The 14,623-nt window shown below is 46.1% G+C and overlaps 2 protein-coding genes across 3 annotated transcripts in view; both read right to left on the bottom strand.

Annotated features, from left to right (window-relative positions):
• LOC107192322 (catenin delta-2) overlaps positions 1-9,844 on the bottom strand; it is a 28,411-nt gene extending 18,567 nt beyond the window's left edge. For both annotated transcript variants that reach the window (XM_015581538.1, XM_015581539.1), the window contains exon 1: positions 9,598-9,844. The gene's annotated coding sequence lies outside the window, so the exon portion shown is untranslated. The remainder of the gene's footprint in view (positions 1-9,597) is intronic.
• A 1,610-nt stretch (positions 9,845-11,454) lies between these two features.
• On the bottom strand, positions 11,455-13,556 carry LOC107192335 (replication factor C subunit 4). The gene is made up of 6 exons (XM_015581555.1): positions 13,287-13,556; positions 12,929-13,204; positions 12,047-12,440; positions 11,851-11,964; positions 11,697-11,780; positions 11,455-11,617 (listed from the first exon to the last, which is right to left on the bottom strand). Exons 1-6 carry the CDS (start codon positions 13,397-13,399, stop codon positions 11,525-11,527), a joined length of 1,074 nt encoding a protein of 357 aa, XP_015437041.1. The 5' UTR covers positions 13,400-13,556; the 3' UTR covers positions 11,455-11,524.
• Between the last annotated feature and the right edge of the window lie 1,067 nt (positions 13,557-14,623).

The raw sequence follows: 14,623 nt of genomic DNA, 5'->3' as shown, positions 1-14,623 counted from the left end.
GTCTGAAGATGACCTCTGATAGAATTTGGACGGGGACGATACAATTTTGAAAATCGATCACGTTCATTAGTCCCCTTTCAAGTGAGATCTGCTCAACGTGGAGGGGGATAACGTGGAACTTGTATCGAGGTAACCTGTGACAAGAGAGTAAAGAGGGCCTCCATTATGCGAAGGCTTGCCCCGAGGTCTCTCGAACCTCAGCGTCTAGTCGTCGATCTCTTCAAATAGATCACGCTCTCGACACCGAGTGTCTCAGGCAGTAGGACGGTTGGAATAGCCCGACGAATCCATTAGTGGACCCTTTAACAAACCTATTACCGAACCCTGTTCCCCCTTTCGCTGTATAGCTCTGTTCGTTAGGATACGTAGATTCATCCGATGTCTTTTCGTAGAAATAGAATCGATTACTAGTGTCTCTGAGACACCGAAACTGACAATCATTGCCCGGTTGCAATATAACGGTGATTTTCTCGACGGATTCTACCTCGACTAAGTTTGTAGATCGTGTGTGCCGTGACACTTGAAATTAGATCATCGTATCGTCACTTTAGTACGGCCAATCGTGAAATATTATTATAGGCCTAGAAACAGATGATGACACTCATGGGCTCCATGTCTTTCCCTCGCGCATTCCGTTTCCGGTCGATCCCAGCAGCGACGAGGATGTGTGCACGCGCGCGCGCGAGCACGGAAATTGCTCGCGACTCTGGGGACCAGCGTAAATTTTAATTAAAAACAAAAAGGAAGAAAGAAATAGAAGGGGTGGAAAGAGAAGAGAGAAACAAAAAAACTGATGCTCGGGATTATTTCTTCGCGGCGACGGTAGGAAAAAAAAAACTATATTCGGATCTGTCCCCGGAGCTATTATTCCCCGGCAAACTTTCGTTGTCCCGTTGTCGCGTGTTCGCCGACCGTGTCCTCTTTCTACTCTCCTCTTTCCCGGTGCGCGACGACGCGCTTTTCGTGCCCCGCGGAGGAACTGGTAGCGTGACTTAATTTTTTTTCTCTCTTCCCTTCCTGTCTCTCTGCGCGCCCCTTCTGTCGCGGCGGCGGAGTTGTCTCCCCGAGGCCACGCGAGGTGGAGGCCCCACTTTATTGGCTCGTCAGCCGGGCGACAGGTAGCGCCAGCCGAGACAGACATCGAGACTCTAATTGTTCGCGGCGAAAGACACGGTGGATTCTTGGATAATAGAGCGCACACACAGCGGGCACCGTTGCCAGAAATGACCCTGTTGAACGAATCAATTTTGGATCCCTGTCTTGTCTCGTGTGGACCAGTGACGGGTGATACAGTATCAATTTTCATTTCAAATATCGATCTACGTTTGCGTACATCTGTTGGAACAGCGATCCCCCCCACCAAAAAGGATTCGTATCAGTTCAACGAACAAACGAAAAATAAGATCGATTCTATCTCTAAACGAATGGGATCCGTTTGTTAATCGCTATCACGGAACAAAACTCAATGAACCTTCCATGGAGATTCCGTCGGGGATATCACACCCCCCACCCCTACGATCCTGAATTCACCAAACTCGTAAGCAACAATTTCAGTTCCGGCGTTCTCAAAGGACTCCAGGCGTTCCTAATAATCCCCCCTCTCCCTGGAGCGATTCCATCAATATTCTAATCCCGAAAGTTCCATATTCTAATCCGGAGTACGCATGATCGAGGAAGAACCTCTTCCCCAGGTGAATCCACCGTGGGGCGGAGGGAATCAGGAGTAGCGTCCGTCATCGAGAAACCGGAAAACAGAATCGACTTGTATCACGACGACGACGACGAGAAAAAGAGAGTAGGATGATGAGGAGAGGCAGAGGGACAGCGAAGAGTATTCTGTATAGAGAAAAGAGGAGAGGAGTGAAGGGCAGGGGGGCGATATATCACGAGAGAATGAGAACTCTGCCGCAACCTCATTCTCCTTTCCGGCTGACGCGTTGAAAAGCTGTCTCCCTTCTCGCTCGCTGCACCTACCGCCCCCCTGCCCCTGACCCGCCCCTCGAGAAACCCCATGGCCCCTCCCCTACCGCTCCTGCTCCCAGTTTGCTCCCGATGGCTCGGCGTCGTGCGAACGCATACGAGGCCGACGCATGTTTGAATGAATGAACGAGAACTGCTGGAGGGTGGGAGGGGGAAAGGGGACAGCGTTACTACACACACAGATTATACACACGCCCGTCAAACGGAGTGTACGATAATACGAGGCGTACAACGCATTTCCCTCTGTGCCGCTCTCGGCGGCGCGCACGCCGCAGAAATTTCTGTACAAATGCTCTCCTGCTGCTCCCCTCCCTCGAGCCCTCTGCCGACGATCGCGCGCGATACGTCTCGTTCCTTTTTCCCTCTTTTTATCTCCCCGCCCTCCCTTTCTTTCGTTCCTCTGCCCGCGGTATTATCGTTGGTTGTGAGACAGAGCAGTCTCAGAGGACGGATATACGAAAAGGGGACGGGGGATCGCGCGTTTCAACTAGACAGCAGGATTTGGGGGATCTTACGAGCCCCATGGTCGATATACGTGTTATTTTTCTTCTTTTTTTTTAGATACGGATTTTTGATCGATGGTTTCTATTTTTTTTCAGTCACTCTTCCACCTAGTTTTCCGCGTGTCTGGACCTCCCGTTTCGTCGGCGGACCAACGAGGCGAGGCGCACAACCGCGCGCGCGCGAGCTGGACGTTAATTGAAAGCGTCGAAAGCAGCGGAGTTCCGTTCTTCCGGATCATATTCCCGCGAATTAATTGAACCTGATTTATCGCGCGCGTACACGGAGCTAATGGTGAATTAGCACTGCGATAAATTAACGGGAAAGGAGGCGATGCAGCAGGCACACTCGGCCCCCGCTGGGTTACCGAATCAGTCCGGCTGGAATTTCACGAAGCAGGTAGTATTGTTTGCGAAATTAGAGCCGATCCACGTTGGGTAGCAATTTAATCGAGGCCCAAGGGGGGGAGGACGCGGTCAAAATCCTTGTCGTAAAGTCATCGAGGCTAATGATGCAATTTCACCGGGGCACGATCCTTTTAGGCTCCGATCCAATGTTTCGTGTCATTGTCGATCTCTGCCGAACATTTCCGCTCTATTCCGTTATTATTTCAGACAACCACCTCGCGATAAGAGCGATTGGAATCATTCGAACAGTTTGCCTACGTCGTCCATCGGAAAATTTTCACGCGGAAGATAACCGAGACGATCGACTCGGTCGGAAAGGCACTGGAAGGAGTCCGACGATGTCTTCTACAGGCTTCCTGGTAATTAAACGATCTGTATTAAACCGAAAACAACGGTGACAACGGGTTATTTTCTTCGTGAATCGTATCCGCGAGGGGCAATACGACAATCGAATTCGGTGACAATTTAACACTAGAACTACCGAGAATAAACGCATATTTGCTGCGATCGCTGGATAAACTTTTGAAAATTTATAAATTGACTAATCTCTTCACTCTCATATCATAAAATGTATTGTCGCAACATTTTACTCGTCGTTGTAAGTGTATTGACCAGTTATTTTGACTGGTTTGGTAGTTCTAGTGTTAATCGAGGCACAGCGTTAAACGAATCCCGTGTGGTAACTCGAACCGCGCGGCGAACGAACGGAACTCGGCCATTTTTTCGGCCTCTCCGAAAGTAGTTCAACCACTCGGTGGCCGCCGCGCCTCAGTCGCGGTAAATCCGTGGCGTCTAATTAGCGTCGCGCGTTACGTTGCTCCCCACGAGACGCCTAATTTAAGTTTCCAGCCCCTGAGTCCCGGACTCCTCTTCCTCCTCCCCCTCGTCTTTGGTTGCATTCGGAATCACTGGCCGTACGGTGGACACACGCGCGACTTGTCATGGTTCCCGAGACGCCAGAGTCCCGACGACTGTTGCTCGAACGATCAAAGTCGCGAATAAACTTGCGAAACGTTTGAGAAGTTCGTCGTCCTCCGAGTGTTCTTCTTTCACGCCCTTCGGGGGGTTGAAGCCCGTTCGGAAACCAGACAGTACAGTCCGTTGAATGCTGCGGTGATGCTTTCGCCCTCTTAGTTCCCACAAGCCAAAATATAAGTTAAAAACTCCAATACCGAAAGTCTAGTACTTCTCATATTTTTATGAGATAGAGTACATAAGAAAGTGTAAAGTTATCTTTATTCTTAGAAAAATAGTGTCGATTTTAACCTACGTAAGCGCGGGCCGAACAGCGCGCTTATATTATACATATAGAGATAGAGACAGAAACAGAGATGCTTGGGATTCCCGCGCGCACGATCATTTCCTTTGTCGACGGAATCGTTTTCATCCTGTTAATAAGCAGCACCGACGCGACTTCGAGAAGCAAAAGGGGGATCCGAAGCGTGGAAACGGCAACGGGAAAAGTAACCGTGAGCTATTCGCGGCTGTGTGGTTTCATTAAAAGCACACCGGCCGGCTCTGATCTAATTACCGACGCGCGCGCGCAGGAATTACACCGTGGCTCCGTTGGTGTTAAGAAAAAAAAAACAGAAAAAAAAAGGACGAAAGAATACCTGTAAAACGAAGCTCTTTTCTCACGGGCGATGCTTTCCAAGGGAACCGCGACGAAAGAGACCGGGATGCTTGATGGTAGATTTATGGAAACGGTTCTCCTCGATATTAATCGTCCTACCGACACACAATTTACGGCTGTACGGAAATCTTCCAATACTATACAGAGTACACCGGGTTGGATTTAACCGCGAATCGAGTTTAAATCCAAGTTGAGGATCGAGATTGATAGCTGCTATTACCCCACAGCAGAATCAAGAAATAAAATATTCTCTTTCTCTACAATCACGTTGCTTAGCGAGCGACTACAAGCTTACAGAGAATAGCCTTCACTCGCGCTCGTTACAAGAAGATCGACAAGATGTGCTTGTAAGGAGGAAATACTGTATTTGTAAAATCATTATACTATTGTTCTCGACTGGAAGGTGATTAAACGCGAAACGTTGGAGCCGAAAGCAGCATTCACACGAACAAAGGAATTAAGCATACAGGCAAGAGACTTGGATTGTCGGTGAAAATACGGAATCGTATGAATGCTGCTTCACGGTAAATCATCCGATGAGTGTTCGAAGACTCCTCTCGGCCACTGACAAGGAGAGATCTCCAGCTGAATTCTGAAGTCAATATTTGTTTAGCCATGAATTTATGAAATATGTTCAGTGTCGAGGATCCATCGAACATTCATCGATGATTTACTGTATTATTGATTCGACAAAAATACCAAATCGTATCGTCGATAAACCGTGTCGTCTGAACTGGTTGTTTAGGGGGACGCATCGTCGGCCGGTATATAAAATACGGATACAGACGACCCCGTCAAGATTTTAAACAATAACGAGCCTCATTGTCCCCGATGGACACAGCAGACGATAATCGTGTCCCATTCTATCCGAAGGAGGGACTCTTAAAGAATTTATGGAATTCGCTTCCGACTCCCTGTCCCCGTGGGACCACTGACGGTTTTATTCAGCTGAATGGCCGTCGTGCCTGGTCGAGCTTCTTCCGTCGTTCTTTTCGTAAATTATACACTCGGTCATTACTAGCGGACAAACAGGAGGCGCGCGAGCGCGTATATAGCTACTACACCGCGCGCCGTCCGTCTGCGCGCTCGATCAAGATTTAATCGGCGAACGATTAATTCTCCATGCTCGCGGAGAAACAAGAAACGACTATCGTGAGCGTTCAAGAGGCCTCGAAAATCGAAATAGATCGACCCGAATTTCGAACGGAACTCCGAAACTTTCCATAACGATCTCGATTTTTCGGAAGGCCACTGTTAATCTTACGAACGAATGTTTACGATATACGTATGGAAATATTAATGTATCGTTTTTCTCGAATCCCCGTTGCAAGGAAAGTTTCAAAAGAAGAATCTTTGTAGCTACAATCAAATTTCACAACTTTTTATTCTACAGGATTGAGGATCAGGGACGGTTTTCCAGCGGCGCGTTTATAAAACCGGGGAATGGTAATAGGAAAGGAATTCGATGACGATCAGTGTCGACGAACCGCTGCGTCATTAGAATTTCCATGGCCAAACATGTTACGATCGTTATTTCACGGGCGAATCAATCCGATTTTTACTACGTGTTTTCGGTTACTCCGTATTCGTGATCCCAGCGATATTATTGGATCGATACACACCGCGGCAATTATCTTTCACTTATCAATCGGAACGCTGGGAACCTCTTACTCATCGGCTAATACACCCAGCTCCGACTTTTCTTTTTCCGTTGAGTAATCCTCGGAACGACGATGATACAGATAAAATTCTTCGTGACGGGACTTATCGATTCCTTCAGAAAATTGTCATCCGAAGCTCGACCATCGAACCATAGATTTTATGTTCCGTTACCCTTCCCCGTCGAAGACTTTCTTCTTCCAAATCCTCTTCGACGAATCGAACAGTTTATTCCGTTACGAATACAACTCGATTCGTTTTACAAATGACAACAGAAGAATCCGAGTTGAGTCGCGGTTCAGTTTCACGATACTTTATCGTAGTACTTAGAGACACGCCGTAAGTATAACGAACATACATCAGTCAGCATAATGGTTTATCGGTAAAGTAGGATAGATCCCTCATATCCGTCTGAAACACCGCGTATGTTGCTCCCGGTTTTCTAATTGAACCGATCGATTAAAAGGCAACATCTACCGGCCAATAGGTCAGAATGTAAGCGGTTAAGCATCGGTGTGAGTCATTAAAGCGGCCGATAAAGCCCGCAGCAACGGTGAATTGTCCGAATGCCACTCGAAAAGGAGACCTACACCCCACCTCACCCCCCAACCCCTCTCCCGGAAGCTTGGAGTATCAATAGACAGTATCGATCCCATGAATCAAGCGTGACCGAAGGAGAGCCTCGACAATGCCTCGATTGAACTTAGGTCGAGATCAAAATCGACCAGAGCCGCGCAGCCCGTCGCGATTAACCCCTCGAACGTGCGCCCCCATTTTGCACGGACTCTTTTTCGAGTTAGATGGGGGAAGGGGGAGACTGTGGTGTTCATCTCTCCATTACGCTCCAGGCCATCGGGTGACCAAACAATTTTTCTTCACCGCTCGAAAAGCGTAAATGAGAGAGACGATATCTCGCCGCGGCGGGTCGAACGCCGATAAGTCATCGATTTAATAACCGACCAACGGAGAATTGGGGTATCGGGGGACACCACGTGACACTGACAACGTCATTTCCGCGGTGAACAATCACGAGCCGTCACCGTTTCGGTCAGCTCTAAGCGCTGCATATAACAGGCTGCTGGTCGGATCTATTGAGAGCCGCCGCCCGCCGCCAACAGCCAAAGGGAACACGCCGAGCGTATACATGTATGTCGATTCAAAGCATTGTTGAACCGCGACCACATTCGATTGCGAATTAAATGGACTTTATCCCGTAAAACGATCGCCGGATACTTTTCTCCATTTTTTTCTGTTCTTCCTGCCCGTCTGGTGTGTCCGCTGGCGCGCCAAGAACCGCGAATTATTTACATAGGTACACCCACGAGGTGGTGGGGATAACGCCTGGACAATAATCGTGTAGAACAAGCCGGACGATAATCGAGAGGTGTCTGTAAGAAGAAAGCAATGCTCCAGCAGTATCCATACTGTTCACTAGTTCTGCTGCTGTCCCATTAATTCGGTCATCTGTGCCGGTGGAATTGTTTGTTACCAGTTGTAATCGCGTTGCGCGCAAAAAAGAATGCTAGCCGAAGCGTTCGAAGTTGATTTCTCGTCGCGTGATTGCTTAGGAAAATAGAGACGGATCTCGCGTAAGCAAGCTTGTGGTTTCTCAATGTCCACGGTAGCTGATAGATTATCCTCGTTTGCCACTGTGGTACCGACGAATCCGTGATCCATAGACAAAGACAACCTCTGATTACGTGTGTTCCCATAAGTATTGCCATGCCAATCGTATTTCGAAATTATTGTCAATGTGTCGTTTTATTTCTAACGATTAGATCTCTTTCGGAATATTTATCGTTTATTTCTGCTACGGTATAATGGTAACTCTTCTCTTTTCTGTTACGAAAGCATGTACTTGTTCCCGCCGTTTTTACTTCTCATTATTCTTTCCCCCCAGTCGCGTAGACTTAACCGCGTCTGTTATTTGTTAACTTTATCTCCAACGAAAAGTACCCGCGGAGTCTGGCACACAAACACAGGCGCACGCATGCATACATATATGTATACATGTATAGTCCAGAATGGCATAAGTTGCTCCTTATCTCGCCGGATACGAACTGCGACGGGAGTGTCGGGCCGTGGCGAGATGCATCCTGAGTGCAACCTCGCACAGGAAGGAGCAACTCACGCGGTGTACCTCGTTTTATAAGCTCTCGTTATGAGTTTTCGTACCGTCGTAGAGTTTTGCATCTACATACGCCGAAAATGAATACCTGAAAAACATGTTTATCGTTCATCGTTCGAGACGATCGAAACAGACTTCGAAACAGTGATATTTACGCGCCCTTTTGTCCAATCGATAGTCATTCGATATTCGAAGAGCTTCGGATCTATTCTTTGATAAAATATACAACACGAGAGTTTCGTATTGTTTCCGATGCGCTAAACCGTGCGTTTTTATGGAATCTGTGAGTTACCGATGTTATTTAGAATGTTAGTTATTTCAAAAACTCGTATGATGAATGCTTTGAATCAAGTTGGCAAGCGTGCGAAGAACGCGCGCGGTCGCGTCGAGTATCGTGTACGCTCCAAAATCAAAACAAAGCCACCGACTGCGCAACAAATGCCATTGTATAACGGTAACAAGTGCACACCCGACGGTTGCCACCCAAAATTTTATTTCGAATGACGAACCATCGAGCTGAAACTGCGCCAGTCAAACCTAGAAAACAATAGTGAACAACGCTCCCGGTCAGCAGATTCTTGGTATTCCCTATCTGCCACCTGTCCATCGATTGTATCGATGTTCCTCTCGATCCTCTGTAACTCCAATACACCACTGTCATTTATCGATGACTGCATGATGATGTAACAGATAATACATCTCGAAGGTAATACTATTTTTCAACTGGTAATTAACAGTAGGTTCTGCACATGTCAGAGTTCGAAGTTACTCAATCAATGACAACTCGTTTCCGTGAATCAATCGATACTACGTCGATGTTAATTCTACCTCGATTCGAACAGTATATAAATTGTATTGTCACAAAACATGGTTAAGAGTATCATTGTTAAGATTGCATTTGCAATCAACCACGCCATCAACCATGCCATCAACCACCTCATTGCGCCAGATTCCCGAGTGGGACGGAATCCAAAAGAATTTAACCAGATGATTCTTCGAATTGCCATGGAGCAAATGGTTGTACTTCTTTCTTATATCTAAAATATAACTGTTAGTCTTGACGTGAAATTTGGTAGATTGTAGACTTTGTAGATGCTTTCGTATTTACGCTTCCCAATACTATCGCTCCTACTACTACTACTACTACTACCATCGCTACAGATATCGTATTAACCATGTTTACAGGTTAGAAAACAAGTACTGTTAATCCGGAGGACGGTGCCAGTGACAGTTCGTATCGTATCGCGGAGTCGATAGCGTCGACTCGTCGCCACATTCAAATCGCTTACCTTTTCTACGATATTTCTCACGCCGGGAGTCCCCCGTCACATTCCAAGAAGCGTTGACGCGCGACGCAGTAGCCGGCGATGGATCCTCGAATTTCTTATAAGATGTGTCCCGAACGATGAATGCTTCTCGCGGTAACATTCACCCTGCCCACCGTTCACGGACTCTAGAATCGACGTGGTGATCCTCTCCTAAAAAACACACGCTGATAGAACAGTCGCGCTGTCAACCGCCGCGTCACTATCATCGAGCAAGCGGTCGTCTCTCCGACGCAAACAATAGGAAGGAAGAGAGCCACTGGGAATCTCAGCTCGGGTCCCCGTATCCTTTCTCGCCAGTCGACAAATTCCTCGCGTACGATAGGAAACTGACTCACGCGGAGTAGGTGACGCGTTCGATAAATCCTCTCGGCGTACAACAAGACTGGCGTGGCGACAATAAAGTTTCCGCGTGTCTAGTAAACACTGTACGGGATCTCTTCTCACTCAGGACAAACACGGAGCACGAGCCGAGCAAGTGTCTCATACGCTCGAGAATCGGACGTGCAACGATACGTTTGATCGTAGTCGTTGATAAGCAAATCCTCCCGCACCAGGATCTCTTCTCGAGATTCCGAACATCTCCTGCAACACAGAAGAGACGGACACGCGCGCGCCGTCGGGTCTCTCCTCCCTGTCCCAGTCCACGGAGTTCGGAGTATCCGTGTAGCGAGGTTTCACGGGAGAGCGTGGATACGGCACCGTTCCGTTCAACAGAGCTCGGAATTAACACGCACGAGCAGCACTGACCGTCTCAATCGCCCTACGATGGAGACGTCCTAGCATCCTGGTACGGGCGTCGTTTCCGTGCACCGTGTCTCTCCCCGTCGAGGCCAGAGTTCCCCCCTTACTGGCTCGAGCAACGTCCCCGTGACAAGGCCGGCCGAGATACGTACGTACGCACGCACGCACGCACGCACGAACAATACGTGGCCTCCGCGAGAAACGAAGAAGGAACACCGACCGCACTTTTTATTCCTAGCCCCCGTGATCGTTAGGCCCATACGCGGAACAGCCCCGACTGAGCACGTAAACGCAGACCGTCCGCGATCCCGTGGGGAATCCGTCGTTCGCGGAACACGATTTCGAGCGTGCACGTGCGGCAGAGTACGCAGAAACCGCAGCTTTTTTTACGGACACATCCCCGTACTTATCTCCTCCTCGCCAACGCCTACACGATACACATTGCACGCAGCAACGACGCCCCTACACGCCGATCCCAGCGGCTCTCAAACGGTAGGCACATCGTGTCGGGCAATGCCTCTCAATGGAGTGGCTTTGTCACTAGACGGGTGTCCCTAGCAGTTCCTACGGGGAAGAGATCTGGAGAATCAATTTTTCTCTGGGACGTATTGCCTTATTTCGACTCTTTATTTATTACTTAAGTTCTTTCATCAAAGATTCTAATTTGCTTACGCACACTGCATTGAGAACGAATAAATTTATCGCGAAGCAACATTTTAAATGTATAAAATTTACTTCGATAGAATATATATTTTCCTAGATTACGTAAAACACGAATGCTAGGGAAAACGAAGTATCTAGGGGGGAACCCAACTTATACACATTTAGAATTACATTATTTAGTCGATATGTATTTAATGTTCCAAAGCATTGGGATAGTCTTGTTTTTATAATTGGAGAATGTTACATACTCTCGACTCGGCAATATTGTAGAAGATTGCCTACACGAGTGGCTGTTTGGTTGAATGTAATTGCCGAATTCAGCGTTTGCATATTGTAGTTGTTATATCTACCTAATAATTAACAACTGCTATCTACACTTCGGAAAACTACAATAAACAATATGTGATGATTTCTATAATAGATATTTATTAATATACAAAAGGGTGATAAATATAACAAAATAGAATACTGACTAACTTTACACCTAAACTGATTCATAAGCTTTCATAATACCACAACAAAGATTTATGAGTTGTATATATTCACTTCCACCATCTAACAGCCTATAGTTGCATTCCTATAACAGAAAACAGAATGAATAATACGAGAATAATAATGCATATATTTCTACCATGACAGTAATTAGAAATCCTTACTCCAAGTCTATCTGCTATCATAGCTTTCTGTTTATCTGTCAATTCATTAGAATATATCATTCTTTCACTGAGTTGCTCAATCACCTGCAATCGTAATTAGAGTTCAAAACACTGTTGTGATATTTAAATCCCTACATAAGCTTGAAGTACTCACTTGAGATGTGGCATATGCTTCTAGCATAAAATTATCAATAAATGCTTCAGCCTTGCTATAGTCTTTTGTCTTGCAAACTTCCATCAATTCTTCCAACCATTTATCAGGTACAATCTATAATTTTTTAAATTTTATTACATTAAAATACAAACACTATAACTTAGATATAATTTAGAAACACGGAAGTAGAAATTACCCCAATAATTTCAAGAACATCATTAACAGTGATTTCAATGCCTTTACCCTTTAACCTTGTAATAGATTGTAGACATGTTATGGCACGTCGTAAATCTCCTCCTGAAGCTTCCACAATCTTCAACAGAACTGGCTTTTCAGCCTTCAAGTCCTCTTCCTTGCATATGTACTCTAGTCTTTCAACAATTTTCTCTTCTCCAAGTGGTTTAAATCTAAACTTTGTACAACGAGAAGTCAGTGGCTCTATAATCCTTGAGACATAGTTACAAATCAAACAGAAACGGGTACTGTGTGATTCCTTCTCCATGGTACGACGAAGTGCAGCTTGTGCTGGCCTGGTCATACTATCTGCTTCATCAAGGATAATAATTTTAAAAGATGGACACCTTTTTCCACTGAAAAAAAAACAAATAATCATTTCAATAAATGTTTTTTCAACCTTAATCACAACTGCTGTTTTATTTGCCTCAGATTGTGCCTTTATCATAGAAATCACACGAGCACAACATAAGATTGATGTAGAATAACATGTACTTCATTTGTCTGCTCCTGAAGCAAATCCAAAAGTTTAAAACTTTATTGTACTTTTGGAACAATCTGCCCAAAGCACTTTGTTTTTTAGTTGGCAATAAGAGTCATTAAAGAACTTCATTACAACTCCTGATAACAACTATATTCTACAAACAACCTTTCTGCTTAGCTTTACCGTGAATCTCAAACCTTTTACTAAACATCATTGGCTTTTTACAAACTAATATTAGCATTCAATGTCTCTTTATGAACGACATTATAATTGGGGATGTTGTTCATATGATTAATAACATAATTGATAAAGAGACATTACTTTCACAGTTGAGTAAAAGTTACGTAAAAATAAACATACTCATCCCTCATACCACCAGCAGTAAGCTGAGCAAAAGATTTAATCTTATCCCTGACAACTTGGATACCTCTTTCATCAGAAGCATTTAATTCTAATATTCTCTCTTTGTAAAGGCTACCAAACAATTGCCTGGCTGCTGCCAATATGGTACTGGTTTTACCAGTTCCAGGAGGTCCATAAAATAAGAGATTTGGAAAATCACTACCCATTAGACATTGCTTCAATACTTCGACCACCTCACCCTGCTCAACTACATCTTCCACGGTTCTTGGTCGGCTGTAAAAGTACACAAACCTTATGATTCGGTGCCAAGTTAAAAATATGCTGATAATAAAGGCTATACTAAAATATTGCTCACTATTTCTCAACCCATGGTGGCGCAGGAGTATTGCGTTCTCTTTTTGCGCGAGAAGTTGAAGGCTTTTTTGGTTCACCCGGTCCCAATTTGCCTGTTTTTAAAAAGGCTTGCATACTTTCGTCAAAGCACACTTTTCCCAACGGATACGTAAATTTCAATCAACCAACAGATACTCGTCCCGCGATTTTTGCGTTTAAGTCCAGTTGCGCCACTGTTTCAAGTAAAACACCCTAAAAAGAATTACATTTATAAAGTGTAGAGATGGCGTGCAAAATCACTAACGGTGATTTATCACAGTGATCGCAGAATCACGATCACGGTCGTGATTTAACTTCATTCACGACCGTGATTGCGATTTTTTTATCTTGAGTGAATTTGCTCACTGCAATCGTAAGTCATTAATCTTTAAACAGAAAAACGTATTCAATATGATTTTACGATGAATTACATTACTGTGTTTGTAAAAATCAGTAGAAAAAACAAGAAATTCTAAAAGAATGATTTGCTAGGTAACATGTAGATTATAATTTATAATCATTAATTTATTCATTATTCTTCATTGTTTCTAATTATTCTTTCACTTTATACAATATAACTCGAATTTTTGTTTCGATGTCGTTAATATAAAATATAAAATATACAGATTATGTGTCGCGTGTAAAGAACTGTTAGGTTTCTCCACCAATCAGAAACGATCACGAGAAATCACGAATCACTCTGAAAAATGACCGTGATTGAGAACGAACGTGATCGAATCACGAGTAATTCACAAGTAGCAGTTCACATCATATCTAGTGAGAACGTGAGGTCACGGAGCCCTCTGTGGAGGCGCCATTGATCACGTGGGGTGAGAGCGTGGGGTCACGGAGCCCCCATTGGGTGGCACCGTGGACCCTGCACGGAGCGCCCAGTGGTGGCACCATGGATCACGTGGTGGAGCGCGTGGGGTCCAGGAGCCCCCGGTGGAGGCACCGTAGGCCCTGCACGGAGCCCCCATGGATCACGTGGGGGAGCGCGTGGGGTCACGGAACCCCCGGTGGAGGCACCGTGGACCCAGCACGGAGCCCCCTGTGGAGGCGCCATTGATCACGTGGGGGAGCGCGTGGGGTCACGGAGCCCCCGGTGGAGGCACCGCAGGCCCTGCACGGAGCCCCCAGTGGTGGCACCATGGATCGCGTGGGGGAGCGCGTGGGGTCCTGGAGCCCTCGGTGGAGGCACCGTAGGCCCTGCACGGGGCCCCCATGGATCGCGTGGGGGAGCGCGTGGGGTCCTGGAGCCCCCGGTGGAGGCACCGTAGGCCCTGCACGGGGCCCCCATGGATCGCGTGGGGTCCTGGA

This window comes from Dufourea novaeangliae, unplaced genomic scaffold (assembly GCF_001272555.1).
Source record: "Dufourea novaeangliae isolate 0120121106 unplaced genomic scaffold, ASM127255v1 scaffold335, whole genome shotgun sequence".
NCBI lineage: Eukaryota > Metazoa > Arthropoda > Insecta > Hymenoptera > Halictidae > Dufourea > Dufourea novaeangliae.
This window is presented reverse-complemented; position numbering and strand designations above follow the sequence as displayed.

What these genes read in the sequence shown, in the direction of transcription:
- LOC107192335 (XM_015581555.1), bottom strand. Translation starts at nt 13,399, where the DNA reads ATGCAAGCCTTTTTAAAAACAGGCAAATTGGGACCGGGTGAACCAAAA. An exon ending in CCACCATGGGTTGAGAAATA is followed by an intron (nt 13,205 to 13,286) that starts GTGAGCAATATT and finishes GTACTTTTACAG; the next exon opens with CCGACCAAGAACCGTGGAAG. An exon ending in GCTGGTGGTATGAGGGATGA is followed by an intron (nt 12,441 to 12,928) that starts GTATGTTTATTT and finishes TTTTTTTTTCAG; the next exon opens with TGGAAAAAGGTGTCCATCTT.